General features: G+C 33.5%; 1 protein-coding gene across 1 annotated transcript; it reads left to right on the top strand.

Annotated features, from left to right (window-relative positions):
• Nucleotides 1-1,661: 1,661 nt before the first annotated feature.
• On the top strand, nucleotides 1,662-24,721 carry LOC111054979 (GTPase HRas). The gene is made up of 7 exons (XM_022342118.2): nucleotides 1,662-2,102; nucleotides 3,083-3,131; nucleotides 9,770-9,798; nucleotides 13,263-13,347; nucleotides 17,614-17,756; nucleotides 20,548-20,708; nucleotides 23,112-24,721. The coding sequence occupies exons 1-7, from the start codon at nucleotides 2,072-2,074 to the stop codon at nucleotides 23,178-23,180; spliced, it is 567 nt and encodes a 188-aa protein (XP_022197810.1). The 5' UTR covers nucleotides 1,662-2,071; the 3' UTR covers nucleotides 23,181-24,721.
• The last annotated feature ends 2,735 nt before the right edge of the window (nucleotides 24,722-27,456 follow it).

The following is a 27,456-nucleotide window of genomic DNA, read 5'->3' as shown; positions in this document are numbered from 1 at the left end:
GAACTTTTCAAATTTGCTATGGGATTGGCAATGTAACATGGGTGATACATGCTGTAAATTCTGAAATAGGGGAGGAGAATTTTTTTAAATATTTTTTCCATGTTTCTTTATTAAAATATAGTCTTAAAAACACTACAAATGATTTTTCCAAGGGTTAAATTATAAAGAGTGATGAAACAAGAAAAGCTATGAAAAGAAATTTTGAATCTTCACTTTTCACAAAATAAGGATAAGATGAAGGAATCGGACACATAATATATCATGAAACTTCGTTGAAAAACATCAATATCTGAAACTAGAGTTATCAAATTGTGTTACCTCTGGTATGGAGAAGGCACACTTCAAATTAATATAATAAATTCTGTGAGCAAACAACGAAATCCTGATTTTTATCATGAGCATGGTTGAATCAAGATAATTGTAATATTTTTTTAGAGTATTGAAAAGTGAAAATCTATATACAGCGCATGTCAAAACAATAGGCAAAATTTATTGTTTCGAGCGCCATAGTGTAAATAAGATGCAATGTAGACAGCAGTATTATTCTGTTTAATATGGTGAAGGGAGACAGCCGCGTCGGCTGTTTCCCCTTCCACAGCGTCAACTTGAATCGCAAATATATAAAAATATACATCAATGGATTCGGAATGAATGTGGCTACAATAATTATTCGTCACATTGTTCTTTAAAATTATTTGCTTCGAAGTTAATCGGAGAAAACAAAAAAATCAAAAAACCCCTAAATTTTTACATTATATTATTTTATCAAGGAAACTGTTCGATTTATTGAGGAAATGAATCCGACTAATATTGTAGTCCTTAATTTAACGAATCGAATGACATATGATAGATTTTTTTTCGATAAATGGTTACAGAGATAATTGATTTCCAGTTTGCTGTCTACTATGGCTAAGCGAATCAGCCGCGCCGTTCCGCGTCGACTGTTTCCCCTTCCACGGCGTCAAATCAAAAAGCAAATACATAACAATATACATCAATGGATTTGCAATGACAGTGGCTACATTAATTATTTGGCTCATTTTCCTTCAAAACTACTTGTTTCGAAGTTAATCGAAGAAAACAAAAAAATCAAATCGCAAACCCCCTAAATTTTCACATATATATTATTTTATCAAGAAAACTGTTAATTTTATTGAAAAAATTAATATAACTAATATTGTAGTCCATAGTGTAACGAATCGAATGGCATATAATAGAACTGTTTTCGATCAATGGGTACAGAGATAATTGATTTTCCGTGATTACCTGAATTTTTCAACTTTGAGGGGGCCTAGGGGGGAAAGCTCCAAGGGGATTTCTTGGGACTTTTGGGAGAATGACCCTCTGGGAGGGTTCTATCGATGGTAAAAGATTCAGCTTTTATTTAATTTTCGGATCGAAAAAACCTTTATTGACTGGGCTAGTAGCTACAGCTGTCAAGTCAAATGCATGACGATTTTAGCAGGTTAGCAAACTGTTCTGTTAAAATCTTTGTTGTGGTTTTAGACTGTTCGTTGTAGTTGAAATCACTTTCCTTGTTTCTATCTCCTAATGCTTAATAATTGAATCACAAATTCATATCACAGTAATATTTTAAAAATATTATTTTGATATACCTAGAATTGGTTTCAACACATGTTCAAGTAATAAATATATACAACTTTTACCTCAAAGAACGCCCGTAATCATAACGTACAAACATGATCTTGCTAATTGAATTTAAAATAATATAAATTTTAATCTTATTTTTATAAATTGAAGAAATATTTGTTTTTTCAATAATTCTGTTTAATTTACGTCATGATGATGAATAACAAGGGGTATTATGATTACGAACTACGAAGTAAGCTTACAGCTTAGAAGTGGTGTGCATACTGTGCAATGCAATGCATATCTTCAACTTCGGTCATAGTTAAAAGTAAACACTTGGGTGTAATTAAAAGTTATTGTTTTAGTAAACTATGTAATTTTAAATGTTGTGCAAGAAAAAATTAAGCATAAGCTACAATGGTTTAGATTGGTTAGTTTTAAAAACATTTATTACAGTTGCATTCAGTACCGCACCTGAAGTATGACGGAGTACAAACTTGTTGTGGTCGGAGGTAGGTTATTATTAATAAAATTGTTCAAGTTTATAAGTTTTAAATTAAATTTATCATATTTTACTTTATATTTAATCTATAATTGTTTTTTGGATTCAAATAATTTGTCGCAAATTATTTCTACTTGTTCCAATTTAGTCAATGTCAAATGATGAGGTTAGAAATTCTTACTGCTGTTTTACAGAACCTACTTGAGTACAAAACTTAATAATACGCCCCTGAAAGCCATTTTGAATCATATAAATAGCTTTTAACGTGATAATAAGTTGACCTGTGAATATTTCATGTCATTATTCTTCTCGTTTCTCATTTTAAATCCTACATCAAGCGTTAATACTTCCACAGCTTATGGAGCTCTTATAATAACTTAATTTTTACATAACAAATTTATAGACATTTTTTATCTTTTACAATAATATGTATAATGAAATATAACTACTTTTTACTTAACTATGTAAGTTAGTCTACTGTAATTTAACATTTTGAAAAATCTCTTGAACTGAGTTGATTCTAACTTACTGTACTACTTGTTTATTTTAACAATAGCCTAAGTAATTCTGTTAATTCTTGAGAGGAGCTGCTCATCTTTCTTTTATTATTTTCTTCTTAATTTACAAGTTTTTTGTTTTGTAGCTTATATGAATCACAATAATTTTTTTGTGAAAAAGTTGCCGTATTCAAATAAATTATTGTTGTAGAATTTTTCAAAGCAATAGTATTTTTTACATAGGCACACTTTATAAAAATATTAGTAACCTTTGTAGATTGTATTTTAAATAGCATTTTTGTGAACATTTTTAAACTAATATTCCTGCTAAAAGTTGTAGCCTAAGCTTAAAGATTGTTAAAAATCCTAATAAAATGCAGGTATAAGTAAATACTCTTTTAGTATTGAATAAATTTTAATTGTTTTAAACCAATATAATCTAATTCTTCTGTTTTTTTAATTAACTCTAATTAACGTTATTTTTTGTTTTTAGCTGGAGGTGTGGGAAAAAGTGCCTTAACTATACAGTTAATACAAAACCAGTAAGTTTCTAGATACTCTTGTAATGTAAGTTTCTAGAATCTCTTGAAATTTAAAATGCCTTCCTTTCATTTTTACTTTCCTTGTCCTATTAGCATATGTAAGAAATGAAAGGAAAGTATAGCTTTCCGAAAAAAATTAAGGTAGGCCTACCCCAATTTCTAAATTGCTATACGTTTCAAGGCCCACTGAGTCCAAGAAAGTGTCTTTTTGTTGTAAAAAATTGTCTGTATGCATGTGTGTGTATGTGTGTCTGTCTACACGATATCTCATCTCCCAATTAACGGAATGACATGAAATTTTGAACTCAAAGTCCTTACAATATAAGGATCCAACACGATCAATTTCGATCAATTTTTTATCAAATTTATATCTAAAATAGTCATTGATAAGCTCTATCAACTGCCTCAAGTCCTATATCTGTAAAAACTTCAGGTGCTCCGCCCCATTTATGCAAATTTGGATTTTAGATTCCCAATTATCAGGCTTCAGATACAATTCAAACAAAAAAATCCAAATGGAAAAGAGTGAGCATGAAAATCTCTACAATCATTGTCCAGTAACATTTTCACCTAAAATCTATATATAAAGGCCTAAAAGCGAAATGGCACTCACTCACTGACTGACTGACTCACTCACTCACTCACTCGCAGAACTAAAAATCTACCGGACCAAAAACGTTCAAATTTGGTAGGTATGTTCAGTTGGCCCTTTACAGGCGCACTAAGAACGGATTTGGAAAAATGTAAACTCTAAGGGTGGTTTTTAAGGGTTTAAAGTTCGTCTTTTAGCATGTATATTCTTCTTATTCCAATCTCTTAATAATTATAATTGAAATGTCCATACCATATGATAATAAAGAACTATAATCTAGAGAGACAGTTGTTCTGGTAACTAAATTAATAATTTTAAGGGTTGGCATTAAATTGAGTTGACTTTGTTAGGTTGGCACCAAGTTGAAGATTGACATGCATTGATTGATTGAAATGAAAATTGATTGGGCACTGCTACTTCAATCAGAGCTAATACCTGGGAATTACTAGCCGTCAGGCTCATTTCCAAAGGTATGCCCAAAATCTGCGTTTTTTTAGCGTTCACTCAGCTTTATCGAGAATAAATATACAGAAAATGCTCAAATTTAGCTCAGCTAGGGTGTAATAATGTTGCGTTAGAAGGAATTTGAAATAACGCCAAAAATTAGCAGTTTTTTGCGTTTTCTTAGTTCTTTCATCAAGTAATAGACAGATAATGTTCAAATTTGGCACAGAGGTTTAGCTAGGGTCTAAAAATTTTGTAATAAGATGACTTTGATATTTCATCAAAGATAGGCCCAAAATCAGCGTTGTTCCAACGTTTTTCACAGCTTTTCTGCGTTTTCTCAGTACTTTGACATTCTGATGGAATGAAGCATGCTCAAACGGAAAATGTAGGCGAGCAAAGCGAGCCCGCTGATCTCATTTTTGGACGATCCAGTCGAGGTCCAGGGGGCGGAGCCTCCTGGCTAGACGGATATGGCAAGCGAAGCGAGGCTGACGGCTAGTTGAAAATAAGCTCGAAATTCGAGAGAATATGATTATTCAATAGCAAACTGTTGGCAACTGTTCATTCTATTAAATCATTTACTATGAAAAGATAGCAGACGTCGTGTGTCTCCAGAGTTATTGTCCTGTCACCAGCTGGCTCAGGTCTTTGAATAGTAGACTTGAGATTCGCGTGAACACTAGCGTCAGGTGATACATTTTCATAACGACAAGGAAAGTTGTGTGAGTGCACCAGATTTTTTACTTTGAACTAGCGTATAGCTGAATTAAAATTAATACTTTACTCATTTTACGTAATCTTAACAGTTTCTGTGTTTCAAGTTACAACATAATTCCTAGGGATTTGTCACAATCTAAATCAAGCTTAGTTTCAATTCAGGAAATACTTAAATGGTTTCGGGTTTTACTTGTCTTTGCTAAGCAAGATTATTAACAAGGTGGTTTCAGGACCACAGGGAAGTGATATTGAATTTCAACCATTCCATTATAACCACAATCGTAATTAAACATTACGATAAAATAAGAAAACTGCGAATACAGTGCCCAAGTATATGAATTAATTTTTTTTTATTTAGGCCTATTCTTGATTCCATAAAACGAAAATGATGTTGAGTACCAGCCTCTTGATGTATTACATCAATTGTGATTAAACACTTCATAAAATACGTTGCCGTTCTCGATGTTTTCTCAATGATAAGTTTTAATTTTTACGATTTATTGCGTACTCAAATAATAATCTCTTAGATATAAGTATCTTCCTAGTCGCTTGAAAAAACTAAAAAAGTATTATAATTTTCGGTAAAGAATGTTTGATGCGGAAAGAAAATGCTCTGTTAATATTCGCCGCCTCTTTCTCCCATCAGAGTATATCTGGTCCACTCAATACGTCAATTAATATTATTTTTCTGTTTGCTCAAGTCCATGCAGTTTTGTCATAAAGTCAGGAGAGATTCTAACTTTTGTCAAATCACCATTTATTCTAACTTACATTTTCAAAAATTCGACTGAGTCATTGTCAATATACGCGTAGTAGAACCGTTCCATAATTGAATAAAAACACAAATATGTTGTCAAATTTTACACTGTTCAGTGTAGAATTTGACAACATATTTGTGTTTTTATTCAATTACATTTTCAAACTAATCAACGTACTCTTCAAAATACTAATATAAACCTAATCTAATACTAATATATATATACTAATCAAAACCGCAATCCCATGTAAGTTGATTCATGGGTCTTATAAATAGCGATTGAAAAATTTGGATCTTTTATTCTTCAATAATTTATAGGCTAGGATTATAAAAAGAATTATTGATAATATATATAAATGGTCCCTGCTGCTACAATTGAGTCTCTGTGCGTACTCTGTGGTCACACGACCGTTGGATTCAAAACTGCAGTCTGTGCTCGGTTGAGAAAGGAGACTCAGTCTCCGAAAATTTCCCCCTTTTCTAATGTAAGTCTTTAAGTGTTTTCAATCTATTTATATCGTGTCTCCTGTTATGTGCTATATTTATTTATTTATATACTGTGAACCCTCAACATAAATGATAGCTTGGGGCTCCAAACCTTCTCGTCGCCTTATTCACTAAATTTTTCTAGCGCTCAAATCCCAAAAAAATGTGTCTACCATATTCATTTGTAGTCATTATACGGGTCGCCGCCAACCTGTCTCCCCGACAACTAGTCTCCTCGCTATGTTGATCACAGGCGTCAGTAAATCCCCTGGCAAAATATACTTTTGCCGTCAACTAGTCTCCCCGACAGTAAATCCCCTACTAGAACGAAGGAGCTTAGTTGTCCTCACACGCTCACGAAAACTAGTCTCCCCGACAGTAAATCCCCTGCTGGATAGACCTATGAGGGGTCTGGTTGTCGTGATCGTACCCGACAACTAAGCTCCCCGACAGGTGATACCCTATTAAACATTGAAACCAGCTTGAAGCGGGCGGGGAAGTAGTATAATTACAGACACTGGTTCACACATTCTATGAATTAGATTATTAGAAGAAAATCTTGTTGATGTTGTCGCTTCTATCACTGCAAACATAAAATTGAAAAAATAAACTATTTCTCTTTCCGAATTCAACTGACTTGGAAATGTTCCTTATTAAATTGGCAAGCATTTTCAGAATGAGTTTTTACGTCTCGCAAATGATTCCTGCATGTATGTATAGAATATAACATATCATCAAGCAAAAACTCTGATCTATTGTTTAGTTTTCAACTTATGGCATTCAAAACTTTAGATTGAATCTTTATACTCTCATATTTTTGTTTTTCCATGTAATGTAAATTGTAGCAATAATTCTACTTTGATTTGTCACTGTTCTCTTTTTAAAAACGATTCATTAATTTGTAACTACCAAAGTTAATCTTCATTTTTTAATATGGTATTTTTTACTAATATGAAATGTAAAGGGTTGTGTGGCAGCGAGTCCTAACTTCGACCTTAGTAACTTCGACCCCGATAAAGACGGGTTCGGTGAAGACAACCAAGCTCCTTGCACTCTAGCGTCAACTAGTCTCCGCGACAGTAAATCCCCTACTGGTTCAGAGGGGACTAGTTGTGGGGACCGTAGACGACAACTAAGCTCCTCGGACGCTGACGACAACCAAGCTCCCCGTCAGTAAAGCTCCTCTCTCAGGAGCTCAGTTGACGCCGTCAGTAAATCCCCTCGAAAGTGGTTTTAAAAGGAGCTTTACTGTCGGGGAGCTTAGTTGGCGCGTTCCCTATTTTACATATTTGACTGTATTAACGTAATTCTTTGAAATAAATATAAAACCTGCTAAAAAGGAGCGCTAACGTATGTGTTTGCTTAAACCCCTGTGATTTGATTTAGCCTACATCTTCAATGACTGTCATCAGGCTTCCCAAAGTATTTACATATCTATATATATATATATAAATTCGAAATGGCACTCACTCACTGACTAAGTGAATGAATCAGTGCCAATTCGCATTTGTATAATACCGGGTGAGCATAAAATATTGAACACATTTCATAGGTGAATAAAAAAATAACAAATGAGTGTACTTACATGAATATTGATTTATTGAAAAGCCAATTTCAAATAGTTTTATTTAGAACACATGAAAAGTTCAACAAATTTCTACATGAGCACCTTTTGTTGCACGTAAAATATCTAGACGATATTCAATTTCACGCCAAACATTGTCGATTATTTCTGAAGTGATGTCCTGAATTACGGCTACAATTCTTCGTTTTAGTTCGTCAATATTACTTAGCTTCGTTGCATACACCTTATTTTTGACAAATCCCCAAAGGAAGAAATCGAGTGGTGTAATATCAGGGGATCGAGGAGGCCAGGAAATCGGTCCATCGCGGCCAATCCAACGTTCAGGAAATTGTTCATCCATGTAATTTCGAACATGTAGACCCCAATGTGGAGGTGCCCCATCTTGTTGGTAGTTAACATTTGGCTGTCGATATTCGATTTGTGGTACTGCATACTCTTGTAGCATGTCAAGATACGAAGCACTAGTCACGGTAGGCTCGGCGAAAAAGAACGGGCCGATAACGCCATATGCAGCCAACGCACACCAAACATTAACCTTGGGGCTATCACGTTCAACCTCTTGAACAACATGAGGGTACCCCAAATCCGACAATTATGACGGTTAACAACACCGTTGACATGGAAGGTAGCTTCGTCAGAGAAGATAACCTTTCTTAAAAAATCATTATCTTCTTCAACTTTGTTCAGAATTTCGACAGCGAAATTGTACCGGCGTGGTTTATCGTCTTCTTTAATGTTATGCAACAATTGAATTTTGTACGCATGCAATTTTAGGCGTTTGTGTAGCACTTTCACAATTGTCGACTGCGGTATGCCAAGTTCTAAACTCGCACGACGAGTCGATTTACTTGGGCTTCTCAGAAATGCTTCCCTTACTCGATCGACTACTTCCTCGGATACAGTAGGCCTGCCAGCACCTTTCATGTGCAAAACATTTCCTGTGTCTTTAAATTGTTGATACCAACGTTTAATGAAGTTGTTAGAAGGAGGATCACGGCCATACTCTAAACGAAAACGTCTTTGAACAGTAATAACCGATTTGCTTTCGTGAAACCACAGAGCGCACATAGCTTTCTCCTGCACGGTAGCCATTGCTCAACTGAGGCACTGTCACCCCCACCATTGAGCCGACTGTGTTTCGATGAAGGTCATCACAAATTATAGCAGGTACACCAACGTTTGCCACAAAAATAGGCGCGCTACTATTATTTGATATTTTTTATTCACCTATGAAATGTGTTCAATAATTTATGCTCACCCGGTATAACATACATACTTTGGAAAACATTTCTGAAATAAATTCATTCTTGAGAGATTCAGATATATGAATGTTTTGTAAGCTCTCTACATCATTTCTATCTCAATTTTCAAGGAACTAGACTGAAATACAATAATTATAATATCTTAATAAAGTCTCCAATTGGGAAACTACTTAATAATATTTTTTATTCATTGTGATGAAATTAGATTTCTTTGTCCTGTGGCTGTGCTTCATAATACAAATCAACCTGTTATTGAATCAAGACAAAGTATCTTTTGATTTTTTGACGGAAGGAAGCAAGCGCAAATGAAAAATGCTGGTTTTATTTCTGGAAGATGCAGTCGGGGGTCCAGGGGGTGGAGTCCCCGGTCGGGACGGATAAGGCGAGCGAAGCGAGTCTGCCGGCTAATATTAATATAAACTGAAGGATCACATCCCATTCCGTCCAATGTTCACAGTGATAACTGCACTTATCCAAGTTCTGCACGTTTCTCCCCGAAAAACTTCTCACTTCTTGAATCAATTGTCTGACCCTTAATAGATGCATGTTATTAAATTGGAGCTGATGAAGATGAATAGTTCAAGTCTAATGAAGTCATATATGGAAGCCAAAGCAGCAATTCTCTGTAATGTTCCAAGAGTCTAAATGTTATATGCAAATCATTTATAGAAACACAGTGTTAAAATGTTATTGTAGATAAAATTTGCCTATTGCAATATTTGAGTTTTAAAACACTATTTAAGTTCATAATGAAATAAGCGCAATTTCAATTATGATCATTTTCTTTTTCAGCTTTGTGGACGAATATGACCCTACAATTGGTGAGTCACTTGTTCTGTTTAGACACTTAGATGCTATCCAGTTATTAACGCGTGTATTTGGGCTTGGCACTTGCTGCATGCATCATATACTAATTGTATCAATTGAGTTGAATGGCCTATACAAGTTTATCATATTTGTTCATCGTGCCTCAAAATAGGTAGTCTGTTGGACATTGAAAACTGAATAGTATCTTTTTAATGTTTGATTCATTATTGCCAATGTTTTGGAATTCTATGAAAAATATCACTGAATTATTCGAATGAACTCCTGTTTCTCTATCTTTCCATTCAACTCAGCTTTGATAGTTTGAAAATTTCAATACTACAAGTGTGTTTATTATTTATTATTCAATTTTAAATATTATTATTCTATTCATTTTTTTTTTGAATATTTTAAACAATATTTTATTTGAAAGGGTGCCTTCCCTTTATTTATTTGTCCTCCGTATTGCATTCTTTTAAATGCTCAATTATCGTTTTTGTTGATTGATTTGGAGGTCATTTTAAACTCACGTTTTATTGTTGTCAATTTTCTCAACAATCTTGATATTATGTTCTGCTAAAGAATACAATTTGCGTCAATCATGTTAAGAATTGAATGTTTCATTTTTGAAGAAAAATTCTAAGGATCTTTTGATGTTTTTGACAGAAGCTATTAAAATTGAGATGCAGTGATCTTAGCGAATAGTATAAATGAATTTTCTGGAATGTATTTGAATGTTGATCATTCATTTTTTTCGTGCGAAAACAATTAGTTTTTTCTCGAAATCAAACTTGTTATTTTAAAATACTGTATCAACTGCAATGCCATGATGAATTGATTTGATATTACTTCATCCAGTGATATTCATCATACTTCACCACCTAGTGATATTCATCATATGTATTGGTAAGAGGTATTTTTATCAAATTTATTGTAGCTCACTTTCAAACTTAAACTTAAAGTAAAAAGTGAATGGTCACTCTCATCTTTACGAAAAGTAACGTTAAAAGACCGAATTTGAGTGAAATGTCCTCAATGTGATTCTTATTCCTAGAATAATACGATAATTTAAGGTTGTCCAAAGGCAAAAAAAACTTTCTACTGGTGATATCTTTCAAAGTTTTTCGATTTGTATACTATCAAGCTATCAAAATGTAAAAGTTCTCTCAGGGAAATTTTCTCAAAAATAAATATTTTCAGAAAATGTTTTTTTTATTCAATCAACAATAACCTACTATGAAGAATTTATTCACAAAAAGTAATGATCGGAAAAAATGTTTTCTTAAGAAATTTTTTTTATTTTGATAGTATAAAAATCTAAAAGCAAAAAACACTTACATTCTTTGGTGTGGCGACGGCCGTTTCGTGCTGGTATTGAACATTCTCAAGCTCGACAGAAACTAAAGTATTTAAGGTTATGAGGGTGAGTATTTGGTCAGAGTGGGGGTGGAGGGGAGTTTTGGCGGTTGATGGAGGTGGATTTAAAAGAGTTTGTCGAACAGGGTGTGGGAAGAAAAGTTGATATGATCATTGAGAATATGGTTTTGCTGTTGTTTGGTGTATTTGTATATATCAAACTGTTCCAGTACATCTAATTTTCTGTTTTTGTGGAATAGTGGAGTATTTCAAGGTTATTGTCTATGTCAGGGTGTGTGTGGTCAGTGGAGATAATGTGTTCTGCAAAGGTGGAATGGGAGGAAGGGTGGGTAATGACTCTTGTGTGCTCTTTGAATCTTAAGTTGAAATTTCTGGCTGTTTTCCCATGTAGAATTTACTGCAATCTGTACAATTCAGTTTATAAACTCCTGGTCTATTGTGTTCTTGTTGAGGGGTGTTGTGTGGGGACAAGAACTTCCTGAGTGAATTTGTGGTTCTGTATGCAATCTTGTATTTCATTTTCTTGAATGATGCCGTTTTTTTTTTTTAAAGTTTTACTGTCAAGGTATGTGAGAGTGACGAATGCTGTGTGAGTGTCAGTGTTGTAGCTGTCAATGTTTTGCAAATTGTTTTTGTTGTTTTGAATTTTATGTAATACAGTAGTTTATCAATCATTGAGGGTTTGTATCCATTTTGTTGTGCGATATATTTTATTGTGTGCAGTTCAGTGTTGTAATCTGTGGTTGTCATTGGGATATTTATTAATGTGTATAGCATGTGGTTGTAGGCTGCTAGTTTGTGTTGGATGATAGGGTGGTTTGAAGTGCAATGGATTGTGGTGTCTGTTGTTATGGGCTCTCTGTATATTTGAATGTTTTGAATGATTGGTTCTGTTTTGTGATGGTGATATCCAGCAAATTTATGCTGTTGTTGATTTCTAATTCAAGTGTGAAAGTCAAATTTGGGTGTATGCTGTTGAGATGGGTGTGTAATGTTTTAGGCTGTCTTTTGTTTTCCCTGTATAGTATTAATATGTCATCTACATAACGGAACCAAGTGAGTATTTTATGGGATTGGATGTTTGATTTGGGATCATGGTTGTGTAGAATGTGTTTTTGTTCCATAGTGTGAACGAAAATCTCTGCCAGTATGCAAGAAATGGGTGATCCCATAGGGAGGCCATGGGGTTGAAAATAGAATTTACTATTGAATTCAAAATAGTTTTGTGAGGTTACAAGTTTGGTGGGAGTTATTATTTCTTGCATGATGTCCTGTGGGGTGTTGTTTGATTGTAGCATTTCTTCAAGGTATTTCAGTGTCTCTTGTATAGGTACATTGGTGTACAGATTGGAGATGTCAAATGAAGCTAATGTTGAATTATGTGGAAACACTCAGGAAGTTCTTGTCCCCACACAACACCCCTCAGCAACAACACAATAGACCAGGAGTTTATAAACTGAATTGTACAGATTGCAGTAAATTCTACATGGGAAAAACAGCCAGAAATTTCAACATAAGATTCAAAGAGCACACAAGAGCCATTACCCACCCTTCCTCCCATTCCACCTTTGCAGAACACATTATCTCCACTGACCACACACACCCTGACATAGACAATAACCTTGAAATACTCCACTATTCCACAAAAACAGAAAATTAGATGTACTGGAACATTTTGAAATATACAAATACACCAAACAACAGCAAAACCATATTCTCAATGATCATATCAACTTTTCTTCCCACACCCTGTTCGACAAACTCATTTAAATCCACCTCCATCAACCGCCAAAACTCCCCTCCACCCCCACTCTGACCAAATACTCACCCTCATAACCTTAAATACTTTAGTTTCTGTCGAGCTTGAGAATGTTTAATACCAGCACAAAACAGTCGTCGCCACACCAAAGAATGTGAGTGTTTTTTCACTTTAAATTAAAATACTATAGTTATAATAATAGTGAAAATAAGATGGATAACCAACAAGGAATCTAAATAAAAGCTTTGAAAAATATCACCAGTAGAAAGTCTTGTTTAGCCTTAAGATCATATTCATATATTTAGTTTGTGATTCATAATTTTGTTAAATTTTTGTATTTTTCAGAGGATTCTTATCGTAAGCAGGTAGTGATCGACGGTGAAACATGTTTGTTAGATATTTTAGATACCGCTGGTCAAGAAGAGTACAGGTAAGTTTAAATATTGAAAAGTTGAATAATATAGTATACAGTTATATATACTTGATATAAAGTTTCTTGAATTTAACCTTTTACAATCAACATCCACCAAATTTTTCATCTATTTGAAATGTTGGTATTTCATCAAATCACACTTTCACAACAGTAGGCATAAGTCATACATGTTTTCAAATACCGGAAGCGATCTAAGGCACTTAGGCCTACCGCACAGTAGACCCACGCTAATCCTCGAAAAACAACCCACGCCTTGGGACGTTTTGTAAACCATTCCTATAGAATTTTTCATAATCAATCAGCTGACAAGTGGATTACTGTCAACGCAAAGTGAACCCACGGTAGCGTGGAACATGGCTACCTCGACAAAAGCCGAGTATAGCCGAAAAAAGCCGACAGAGTATAGTTTGTAGGTATAAATAAAATAGTTTATACATATTGTAAGACAAAATTAGTTGACACCTAGGTGCATATATGAATGTGAATAGTTTATAACTAGTAGTTCTGTGAACAGTAGACCTCGCGCAGTTATAAACCACAGCCTCCTCTTATACTGTCTATCAGAGTAAATCCTGTCTATATGTCGTCGGCGAGATATATGTGTGAAATGGCTGTTGGGGTTGGTGTATCAAAAATGCAAACATCAAAGGCTAATCTCCTTCAAGACATACTGGCAACAGGTCAGCCCGAGTTCAAAGCAGAGAAAGTTCGAGAGACAATACTATGTTATTTTAGTTATCAATTGCATGCAATCAATAGTTCATTTAATAGTGCATAAAAATCGCATTCAATGAGGCATGCAATTAATAGTCAACACAGCAGCTGTTTTTTTACCAAGTTACATTGAGATATTGAATCGCATGCGTCATGGCATGCAATTTATAATCCACTCGACAGCTGATTTATGATGAATAATATTCTATAGTCTGATTTTCACTAATATTGGCGTATGAAGGAGGCTCCTTTTCCTTTTATATTGTTCTTGAAATTCATAATTTCCAAAAGCCTTGTATATACGTCGACGCGCAATTTAAAAAGGAACAACATTATTGATGCCACATTAGATTAATCGTCCTTCATTTTGAAAAGGACTTGAACATTTTGTTATTATGTGTGATTGGAATTCTCAAAGACATATTTTGCATACTTATATTATCCAGTTCTACCTCATGATTAATTTGAAGTGTTGTACGTCGCTGAGAAATATTTGAATTTGATGTCAATGTTTTTCAAATATCGTAGAATTAAGGGCTTGTTGAAATACTAGTTTGGTTTCTGTTAGTGGAAATTTCCTTACGAGAAGGTACCACCTAGTCTTGATATATAATTAAAGCCGCCAATGTGAGTGACTGGGATGAAACCTCTTGGTCTTATCTGAGTAGAACCCGGAACCTCTGGATCTAGACTGCTTTGCAATCACTTAATCCAGAGCCTAATAGGTATAAGGATAGGTATAGGATAAACCTTCTACGTTATATTTTTGCGTAAAAAATTTGCCAAATCAATTTGGCAAAAGTCAAACTTTTTTAAGTCTGTGCAACAGGCTAAAAAAAACTTCTTACTGGTGAGAACGTTTTTCGATCTGTATTGGCTATTAAGTTATCAAGGAAACAAAAAAAAGTTTTCTCAGGAAATTGTTTTTCTGGTTATTTCGTTTTGAGATATGAGCGCCTAAAGTTCCAAAAAATGACCAAAAATAACAACTTGGAGTCATTTTCAGTAATTTTTTAAAATCGAATAACTTCCTCAAAAATTTATATTTTGACGATTTTCTATTAACAATGTCATAAAGAATTTCAAAATTATAAAAATATTATCCACAAAATTCCATAAATTTAACTTTTACCGAATTTGAATTTTTGTCCCAAATATTTAAACTTCAGGCGCTCATATCTCAAAAAGTAATAATCGGATAAAATTGTTTGCTGTGATAACTTTATAACTTGATAGTATACAAGTCGAAAAACTTTAAAAAATATCACCAGTAAAAAGTTTTTTTAGCCTGTTGCACAGGCAACAAAGGAAGAAAATACTCGTATATGACGTGCGTGAAAAAAACTCTATATGTTTCCATGTTGCATCTGTGCGAAAACCGGGAAAATTCGAAAGTATCTTTACTGTAGATGTTGAGGTGGATTCAGTTTCTACCAAAGTTCATTGCTCTTATAATATTTATATGAAGTGGAAAAGTAAATAGAGCTAGAAAAATTCCTGAACGTCAAATAAACCTCAACATCCGTAATAGGAGTTTACTTGGATATTCCCTTGTTTTAGGATCGTTTGAATTTTCAGGTTATACAGGTAAATATGATTTGATTTCCACAGTGAGGCTCGGTATTTAAATTATCTTCTTTGGAAAGTACTGGATGTTAGAGATATGGTCCAGTCACTATAAATACATTGGTGCTTGCAATATATATTTTAATTCTGATTTTATAATATATTATTTGGATACTTGAGAGAAATCCAGAACCAATTTTTTAATTGGTTCAAAAATTTCCTTATGCTAAATACATAGTGGTCCAAAAATGAAGTGTAGTACGATGAGATCCGAGTATTGTGTCAAAAGTTATATGTTTGAGATTTTGATTCTTGAGATGTCCTTATACGCGCCTCTTCACTAGGAAACACTGAAATGAAATGCACCTAACGGGTGATTCTCATAGAACATAATCTCATGAACTTATGTCAATGTGCAAAATATCAATGTGAGGACAATGTGGTTGGTGATGATGGTCGAAGCTAAAAATTAGGTGTTTTCACAATACAAGGAGCATTGTTTTCAGGTGTTCCTAGAAATCTATATGAGATAGAGCGCTATACCTGGTCTCAGATTTGTAGAGCACAAAATTACGCCCAGAGGGATTTTGTATTATACAGTTAAATGGTAACTAATAATCGGAAGTTATTGTTGATCAAAAACTAAAATTCATTAAAAAAATTTTCTTTACATTTTACTAATTTAAAAAAGATTATAACTCAGTACTCATTGGAGATAAAGAGTTCAAAACGATCTTATTTTATTCAAAATTTTATAATCTATAAAAAGGCGAGTGCAAATTTTTCTGTCCGTTTAGTGGATTTGGCGGTAATAGCTGAAAACTGAAAAATGAACCGAAAATATGGCACACTCTGTATATAGCACAAGGAAATTTTGCATGAAAAAATTGGTTCTGGATTTCTCCCATGTATCCAAATAATACCTTATAAAATCAGAACCACAATTCTAAATTGCAAGCACACACCCTTTTTATATCTATATTGACTGGACTAATATGAATTATGTTATAGTGGAACCATTTCTCCTGTCTGATTACATTAATTATTTCCTCATAAGTCGCTGAGTCTGGACTGGACTGAAGAATTTTCTATTTCCAATTCAGGAATGATCTTGTATGAATAGATATCTCAGGGAAAAATTGGCTTGAACAGTGAAACTTCAGCAATCAGTTACCTATATTTTAATCAGAATAACTTCAGATCATATTCGTAATTTTTTTCAGGTATGATTGTTGTTCGGATTTTTTAAAGAACAAGAATATATTAATCAGTAGATGAAAGATGGAGAATAATCATTAATGTAAACATTTTAAATGTAAAAAATAAATATACCAATGCAGAAGTATACGGCTTCTTAAGAGTGCACTGCGCGATAGCAGTCGGCTTCATCTTCTGATATTTTTCATTCAATAATTTAAGCAGAAATATACTACTACAAGTTCAAACATTTTTCAAATCTTAAGTAAGGTAATATTAGTAAGAAGTATTAGGCCTACACATTTTAAATGGCAATAGACCCGCTACATTGTATAATTCATCCTTTTTTTGAGAAGATCAGATCTGTTGTAAACTGTTGGACGTGATGTGTTTCAAAAAGAATGCATGATTTTACGGTTTTCACATTGATCTTATGGGACTATCCTAACTGCTTTGGTCGACTTCTACTGCAAAACTGTTGGGTACGAATACCGATTAGGCTGGGGGATTAGGGGAACGATTGTTGTATTGAATGGAATGCTTGCAGAAGAACTAAACTCAGTCTATGTTGATTCTTCTAAAGACTTTTTCTTATTATTAAAAAGCTTGAAAAAGAAATGAATAATTTTTGGCAGGTTAGCATTAGCATTTTTCGATAAAAGCACTGTTTTAAGCTCTTAACTAAAAACATTATTTTTAATTGCTGTTAGTATTTTTCTTTATTTGTCCTCAAATTTCCGCTTGTGGTCATTCTATTATTAATCATATTTCTGATTTGTTTTTTAGTGCCATGAGAGACCAGTACATGAGGACTGGAGAAGGGTTTTTGTTAGTATTTGCAGTTAACAATGCAAAATCATTTGAAGATATAAGTAATTATAGAGAACAAATCAAAAGGGTTAAAGATGCTGAAGAAGTACCGATGGTTTGTAAGTATCTGACATAATACATTTTTTTTAATCTATAAAATAGCCTACTTTGAATTATTTATTAAACAAATCAATCAGACCTATCATCTCATCAAAGTTAGGGTACGATTGCATTGCATACAAACTCGCTCTAGTAAATGATTGCGTGAGCACCAAGAAGTGAACAAAATGATAATAATAATAAATCATTTTATTTGTACACGGTATTACCATACAAATGAGTTGGGTATAACAACTTCAAACAATGACTAAATTATACTACATAAACAAAACGTTTGACAATAGATTAAACTAATAACATGAGCATACTAATAACAATTATAAATTTGCATACAACCACGAACAATGAAAGTACCCACATTACAATCATTAAACAATATTACTACATTGAATTAATTGCTACATTTCTATCGAATAGAATCGTTATTGATTATGTAGCCCTAATGATTTCAGAGACCAAAGCATCCTTCCTTGCCAGTGCCTTTGTAGTATACTGATAAACATGTTCAATTCTCTCAACATTAAAATTAGATAATAAAACCATTATTTTATCAACTTTCTGAACTATGTTATGAACATGATTTGCAATGTACTGAATCCTGAGGTTTCATAAGAGGGACAAATAAGATGAAAATGCAGAGTTGTTTCTAAGTGTGATCCACAAGCGGGACATATTTTCTGCGGGTCATTTTGATACCTCTTACCATTAATTTGGATGAATGTACTTTTGCTGATAATCTCAATTGTGTTACTCACTGAATCATTCGAATTTGATGCTGAAAAGAAAGCTGTTCTCCCAGTACCGTATCAGAATTGAACATCCTATACAAAGGAGACATTTGAGAATTGTCAGACCTACATCCATCCTCTTCTATCATCTTTACTTTACTTTACTTTACTTGTTCGTCACAATTACTGAACTGCATTAAGGGAGCAACGATCCCGCAGTATATGACACCTCAAAGTTTAATCTAATATCTACCATCCCTCCTATTTCAACACTACAGATCCCACATAACATACATCAATCAAACACTATTCAACAAGGAAGTCTGCTAACCTGTACGGACACAATACAATAAGGAATTCCCTGAGTGTTTTTTTTTTGAACTCCTTCAAGCCATCAATTTCTCTTATGTGAGATGGGATTGAATTAAATATTTTCATTCCCATATAAAACGGGCCACTCTCCAGCAGGCTTAGTCTGTGATGTGGGTAAACAAAACCTCTAAATCGAGTATTATGGGGATGACTCACCTGGTTCTCCTCATACATTCGTCTATTTTTAAAAACGAAGATTGCTAAATCTAATATATAAATAGCAGGAGCCGTCAGCAATCTCTTTTCTTTAAAATAAGGTCTGCAAGAGCGCATTGTATTAATCTTATAAATTATCCTAATGGCTTTCTTCTGCAGTATGAATATTCCATTATTCTCTATACTTTTTCCCCAAAAAATAACTCCATATCTCATAACTGACAGATTTTCATCCTCCCTGAATGATTATAAAATCATGTAGTAAAATCACATCTGTTGAAGTTCCGATTTGATTCGATGCTTTTATTATTAGATATTTTCTTCTATGGTAAATTTCAGTTCACTTGTAAACGGTTCACATGATCGCGCGGTGTTTGCTGCAACACATGCGTAATCATTCACTCGCGCAAGTTTTTACTTTACTTGCCCTATTGCCGTAGGTAAGGAAAGTACGGTATTGCTTTCTGAAGAAAATTTCATTTTTTTCGGAAATTTATAGCCTTAATCATTTTTCATTCACAGTCCATACAGTTTTTGTGAGAAAAGGTGTAGTTTTTTAGTGGAGTGTAATAGTAGTTTATAAAACAGTTTTATAATAGGGATCTTTAAAGCCCGAGTTAGATGTAGAGTTAAGACACAAGTGAGCAAGCGTAGCGAGTTCTCTGGAGTACAATAGATTATGTTATTGGTCAGATCAGCTGATTTCAAAAGTTTTCAACACTGGATAATCCTGCATTGTGATTGGTTGATACCCCATTGCATAATGTTCAAGTTGTTGCATAAAGTTGCATAAACATTAAAGCATTGTTTTGAAAATCAATTGCAAAAAGGGAACTCTTAAGGGGTTGATTGTAATAATTTGCAATCATTGATTTTGTAATCAGTTTACTTCACATTATAACATGGTCTTAGATAAAAATATTTACATAACCTTAATTTGAACATTTTATCAAAATTAGGAAGATGGGAAGTTTTGGACTCTTATTAGTTAGTTAACTAGTTAAGTTAGTTATGATTTATTATTCAGTTATTCAAGTTTTAATTTCAGTATATTATTTCATGTTTCATTTTAAATAGTATCGATACTGAGATTCGATTGTACCTTTGGTGCACTCAAAATAAAGTGTTCCCATTGTTTGAATAATACTTTTTATAACATTCACTTTATATAAATGTATCAATCTTATCGTAGTTTTTTTCAGATATAACAGTACCAATTCTTCAACATTGGGTACTTTATTTGTTTTTATTCCTCAGTAGATATTCTTAATTTGATAATTTTAATAGATTGGCAGTTTTGGGTAAATGTTTTTGCTTCAATTGTATATGGTTATAAATAAACATGAATATTCAGTTGGAAGGGATGGAAATAACCTAATTTGTCATAAATTTAATTGTCATATGCATTAATCTCTTGTACAATGTGTTTGTTGTACTCTTTTAATTAGATTAGAATTTGTTTGGAACCTGTTTTAGAATTTCAATTAGATATTTAGGACTTGATTACTAATTTGTGTTGTATTGAACGTTTCAGTGGTCGGAAACAAATGTGATTTGCCGACTAGAGCTGTTGAAATGAATGTAGCTCATGACATTGCCAAGCAATATGGAGTGCCGTTTGTTGAAACTTCAGCGAAAACTAGGCAAGGTGTTGATGATGCTTTCTACACTTTGGTTAGAGAAATTAGGAAAGATGTAAGTATTGTCTTGAACTTCAGTAGATGAAAATTCAGTTATTATAAGTGTCACTATTGAAGCTGCTATATCAAGTTTTGGGATACTCAGAACCATCAATGTAATTTCTTTACAAATATAAACTAGTTAATACTGAAACTGTTATCTAGTTTTTATCATTGATGTAATGAACAGTTTTGGCTTAATAAAATTGAATTGATACTTGATGTAAAGCTCTTGCAGCATTTAACAAGTCAAGTGATCATTTTAGTGGTGGAAAAAGTGAAACCTTATGGTTTTCGGTCATTCGTTTTAGTTTTATGAGAGGATTGTTTTTTTTTTTTGAAAATTTATTGTCTGTTAACGTTTAAGGGGTGGTTTGTAATATAAGGTAGATAAGGGCGTTTGAAGATCATCCTACATCAACACCAAAAACAAATGTCATGACGTATTGAATATCGAGAAAAATTGGTGGCTCATAATCAATACTAAAATAAATAATTACTATTACTATACTTCGATAGGTAATTTTAAAAATATATTAAAAAAATAAAAAACTCAATTTTTTGGTTGAAAAATATCAACTGTTTTATTTGGTGATTGACAAGTAATTTCAACTATTAGGTTTTGTAGAGTAATAAATTTTAAAAAAATATTTCAATCACTTGATAGCCTTATTCAAAACTTATTAGAATATGAAATTTATTAGAATATGGCACAGTTGTACAAAAGCCTGTTAATTTTTAATCATGATTGAATACCACGAAAAGAGAATGCTTTTCCGTGAATAATTGGCTCTCATTGCATTTAATCACGATTAAAATTTAACAGGCTCTTGTGCAACCGGGGTTAAAAAGGTTTGCATGAAAAGTCAAAATATTTCATAAACTACTAGCTGGCAGGCTCGCTTCGCTGGCCTTATACGTCTAGCCAAGGGGCTCCGCCCCCTGAACCCCCGGCTGGATAATCCAGGAATAAGATCAGCAGGCTCGCTTCGCTAACCTGCATTTTTCATTTGTGCTTTCTTCCTTCCATCAAAAAGTCAAAAGAGACTTTCAGGCTCGATTCAATCACCAGTATTCTATTAATTAGGCTATGTAGTGCAGGGCTGTTTTTTTTAATTTATTTCACAATTGGTTCAAAGGTCTAACTTGGTTAGGATATTATGAGAATTATTGTATTTTAGTTCTTTGAAATTTGAAACAGGAATGATATGAAAAGCTTACAAACATCCATATCTAACCGTATCACGTATGAATTTGCTTGAGAAATGTAGAAAAATGCTTTGAAATAAAGCATATGTTTATATGTTTGCTTGTTTTAATGCTTAATGAAATACTTGAGAAAAGAAACGCTCTAAAACGCTTGGAAAACGCAGTAAAAGCGCCTATATTTGTCGTATCTTTGGCGTAGTTTTGAAGTCCTCCCAAGACAAAGTTTCTAGACCCTAGCTGAAATTCTGTTCCTAATTTGAACATTTTCCCTCAATTGATTCTTGAAAAATGTGAACAATCACAGAAAAACGATAAGGAACGCAAGAAAAACGCAGTAAAACGGCGTATCTTTGGCGTAATTCTGAAGTCCTCTCAAGACAAAATTTCTAGACCCTTGCTAAACTTTTGAAGGGAGAGGGAGAATTTGGGGGTTCTAGCTCTACTTGGCTACATGCTCCTACAAGTTTAAAAATCCACACTGCTTGAAAATTCATTTTTGTACACTACTTAATGATAAGTGAGCTGTTTGGTTCCAGGATAGTAATAATTGATGATATTTGTTTGTTTTTTGTAATTTTTCTATTCCAATGGTTTTTAATATTATTGATTTTACTTTCGAATATTGGACAGATTTCGTGATATTTGGTCTTTCTTCTTCAAAAAGTGTCGTTAAAGCTTAGTTCCCATTCCGGCAATTGGCAATACATAACAACACGCGAGTTGTGCCAGCTTGTTGAGCGATTTTTACAACTTTTCGCCTATTTTTCCCATTTCGGCGCAAACTGCATGAAAGTGGGTGCAATGAAAATATGTAAAAGTAACCACAACTTCCTATTTTTTTGGTACCTATTTTTCGGAAATCTGACTTTTGCGTTTTAGTAGTTGGGGGTGCCAGGTCCAAAACTGAAATCAGAATCTTTTTATCTCTATTCAAAAGAATGTTAGAATTTCAAAAGAAAAGAGATGAGTAATCAATTGCGAAATAGGAAACGGCAACAACACTTTACGGCAGATTGGGCTGTCGCAATTGTTGTGGAGAAACTGCCCAGTTGAAATGTTGTAGACCGTTGCTACTAATTCGAACATTAGTCATGATGCGTTGAATTTGTAGTAATGGAAACAAGGCTTTTGTTAACATTGAACATAATAAATCCCAACAATCTAGAAATAAATTGTTTAGATGATTGAATAGATTGTTAATAATTTTCAGAAGGAACAAAGAGGGAAGGAGAAACGCAAAAAGCCCGGCAAGCGAAGAAAGCACTGTCACCTATTCTAACTCGTGGCCAACAGCAGTCGTCAGCCTCGCCTTGTCCAGCTAACGCTTTCTTCTTCCATATATTTTGTAATGTGTCTACTTTTCACAGTTGTACAGAATTGCATGCAAAACTACTTGAATGCAACTCGTGCTGGAATACGAACAAAATGCCCCAACATTAAACTTGGCCGGCTGGGCTACTCATCACTGCCAAGATAGCACTGGTCATACCTGGATGCATCTTGATTGTGGACAACTCAAATAAGATTAATGATAGGTATTTTGGCGTGAAATGATTTAAGTGAACAAGTGGACTCATAGTTCTTTTATAACGACGCATTTGGTATCACATTACTAGCTTACAGCTCTTTTTATCGTCTTTGTCATCATAGTATTTAAGTACTTGAGTCGGCCAAAATGTTGATGAATACTAATGCAATTTTACTATCCAGTTATTGTTAGATAAACAAATTGTAATTATATTCTAATAAATGATGACTAGCCTAGTGGAGGTGAATAGACCCTAGTTAGGGACTGTGCGTGTGAGAGCGTGCAAGCGCTTGTCTCCATATCGTTAGTGTACTTTTACGCACACTCTGCACATTTGAGAACCAATATATTATGTATAAAATATGTACAGTTTTTTATAAAAATTATTATATTCTAGAATTATTTAATGAAATTGTATATTATAATAATGTATATGATACAGTAGATGATTGATAGTTCAAATTTGTTCAATATCCATCTACAAGAGAATATACAAATGTATTCTGCGTTTTAAATTTGATCATTTCGATGACAATTTTTCAAAATGCCTGATCATTGAAATAGTTTATTTTTAGGATAATTATACTTTATTATAATCTGGTTTATAATAATTTTAGCTTACGTTTTAGAATTTTATATGTAAGTTAAATAATAAACATGACGAAATTTGTACAACTTTGTTTTTTAAAGATTTTAAATCTTATTAAGTTTGAGAAAACCAATGATGAGCCTCCTTTGTCGATATTTTCGGTTGCCTCAAATTCTCATAAGTCGAGGTAAGTAGAGAGTATTACTACTTACCTTTGTGATTTTCATTCTTCTGAATAATTACTAATTTTTAACTAAGCTATAATTAATATTTTTAACTGAGAGATTATACAAATCTATTCTATTTTTCTGTAAGTTATTAACGTTAAATATTCAGAGTTGCTAATTATTCTACAACTTTGGAAAGCTCAAAGTTGCTTTCTTGTATTTTTTGTATTGTGTTGTTATAATTGTGTTTTCCATAATCAGAATCAACCGTAATTAAAATGAGTAAAATTTGTGAATTTAAGCACAAATTTGTAGGTACCGTAAAATTTATATTTGCTACTTAGTTCATTTTTAATTGTTATCTCCCTACATAAACATTTTATTTTTAAATCAAGCTGTGCTATTGCGTAGTACATCATTTTTGTTATAGATTTTCTAATTTTAGAGTTTAATATATATATATTTTAACTTATTACTGAGTTGGCTATATTGTCTTCATCTATTTATAAAGAAAATATATTCCATGATTTTAGAAACTCAATAATCATTTGTGTTTCCCTTGAATCTGTCTATTACTGTAAATATTTTTTTCTCTATTGGTGATCCTTACCATAACTATTTCTAGATGTTTTAACATCTAATTCATTGTCGATAATTGTAAATTTTGAATGTTCTAAAAACAATGGGGTTTCTTCCCTTTAGGTTTTTCATAGCATGGTGCATCAGTACGGCATTCACGCACAAACAAAAACACACCTTTAAAGGTGTGTCCACACATGCCAAAAAGAACCTCAAACAGCTCAGTGAACCGCGCAGCGCACCCTGCAGCAAACCACTCTGCGAATTTTCCCAAAGAAGTTGGTCGTGGTGAATACTTTACGATTCCAATAATGTAACATCTGTTCTGTTATAGTAGTTCATGCAACGGTTTTATCATGAGTATTTTGATTACGAGTAAGATGTAGGCTAAGTTAAGACAGGAGCGAGTCAGGCCCCGGGCTATAAATGGGCAGACTGGGCATTTGCCCAGGGCGCCAAATTTTTGAGGGCGCAAATAAGAGATTAAGAAAATAATTTAGAAAATCAAAATACCAAATAAAAAACTGTCACAATATTTTCAAAAATACATAGAACAGAACATGTAAATATAATACAGGCTACCGGAAATTTAAATAGTAAGATTCATGAGAATTATAAGCTGATATCTCTTTTGAAAATTTAACTGATATGATTTAAATACCATAATCTCTGCTCTTGTTCAAAAAGAGTCACAGAAAGAGACCATACCACAATCTGCGAACAAACTTTATACCTCCTACCCTAATGACATGAGAAGTGAATTTGAAAATGAATGTCTGCACTTCAAAATGTATGGAGAACAGGAAGAACTAGGTGGAATCCATGACGTGTTTGAATAAATTATAGAACATGGATTGAAGTTTACTTTCTCAAATCTTAAAGTAGCTGTTGGAATGTTTTTCTAAGCAGAGCAGTTACCAGAGAGAGGATTTTCCGCTTTGAATAGTCTGAAGAATGTTAAGAGGTCTACAGTTTTGTTTTTGAAAGAAATGATCTTGTTATTCACTTCATAAGATATGAGTGACATATTTGCACAACAGTCGGTTAAATTTTAACCGTGATTAATTCCAATCAATCCGAGGCGATTTTGAAAAGACGGCTTCTCTGATTGGTTCTGGTGAAATTAATCACGGTTAAAATTTAATCGGCTTTTGTGCAACAGGGCCTCAGATTATTTGCTTTTACATTATAGTAATAAGGGGGGCGCCAGTAGAGCATTTGCCCAGGACACGATTCACCTAAGCCCGGGGCCTGGAGCGAGTGTCTTATGTATCCCACTAGTGCTTTATAGACCGAACAAAACCGTTGCATATAGGCTAGCGAGAAAGTTTCTCAAAAATAGTTTTAATTACTTTTCCAATTGCCAAACGTACTCGGAAGAACGTATTTTGGGCTCTGAGGAGTTTCAAAGTCAAGGATAGCGGCTGAATATTGTGCCACCATTATGCTATCAATAGCTGGGATCAACAAAAACAAAATACAGAACGATTGAAAAATTCAGCAACTGCAAGCCACATGATTATAAATAGTGAAAATAACAACCTTGCCTCGAATAATCCAAGCAGTGTTTCATTACAGCCTTTCTAGATACAATCAGCTGCTTGCTTTTGAAATAATTCAGTTAAATTAGGCCTATCTTGTAATGCTAGCCTTCAGCATACAATTTGGTACACAATGCATACCATGCAGCCGCTCTCCTAACTTTAAAATTCCTTGGAGACCAAAATACGTTCTTCCGAGTACGTTTGACAATAATTGGAATAATAATTTCAATTATTTCTGAGAAACTTTCTCGCTTTCACCACCTACTTATTTTTTGAAACAAAAAAGTTTCAAGCATGTCGAAAATTCCATGTTTCCTGCTCGAAATGTCTCTACATTGACGAACATAATCATTAATTAAAAAATAACTGTAGGTCGGATAAAAATTATCCAGACACCAATAGAAAGGAGGCATTCTCTCCGTTAATTTGATATCAAATTATTACGCATTACGACGCCACATGATTCTGAAGAGAAGTGATATTTAAGAGAAAAACAAATCTTCGCGATGTTTCCAATTTTCATAAAATCCAAATTTCCTTTTAATCCTTCAAACCTGAAACTTTTTTAGCACTACTAGGATATCGGGGATGATATTCTACATCAAATATTCTGACGTTGAATTGTAAATTTGAGAAAGTTGCAATTTTACACGAATTTGCAACCTTGTAATTTCTTCGGATGGAGGGCCAAGTCTCAACTTATTTTACACAGACTATAGGTGCTTTTCGAAATACAAGGAGCATCTTTGTCAGGTGTAGGCTACATGGAAATCTATATGAGATAGAGCGCTCTACCTGGTTTCAGGTTGTAAGCACAGAATTACGCCCAGAGGGATTTGGAATCATACTTTCAAATAGTGACAATATTGTTCATTAATCACAGCAGTAGGCTAGACCTGTTTTTTCTATATCCATGTTCACTGAGGAAAGAACAAAGTTGAATTCAAAGAACAAATAAGTTATTCATTCTTGTTTTCTGTGCCCATGCTGTTCCGTATCTAGCAGTTTATTAGTTTAATAAAGTTTAGACACTTACCAGTAATTAGTGAAGTGGCAATTACGTGTAAAAGGGGCTTTTACCTGTTTTTTAAGCATCCTTGATAAATCTCATTGGGATATCATCATAACCTGCTGACCACATTGGTTTG

Source organism: Nilaparvata lugens, chromosome 2 (genome assembly GCF_014356525.2).
Source record: "Nilaparvata lugens isolate BPH chromosome 2, ASM1435652v1, whole genome shotgun sequence".
NCBI classification, from domain to species: Eukaryota; Metazoa; Arthropoda; class Insecta; order Hemiptera; family Delphacidae; genus Nilaparvata; species Nilaparvata lugens.
Note: the sequence above shows the minus strand (reverse complement) of the source record. Positions and strands in the feature narration are given on the sequence as shown.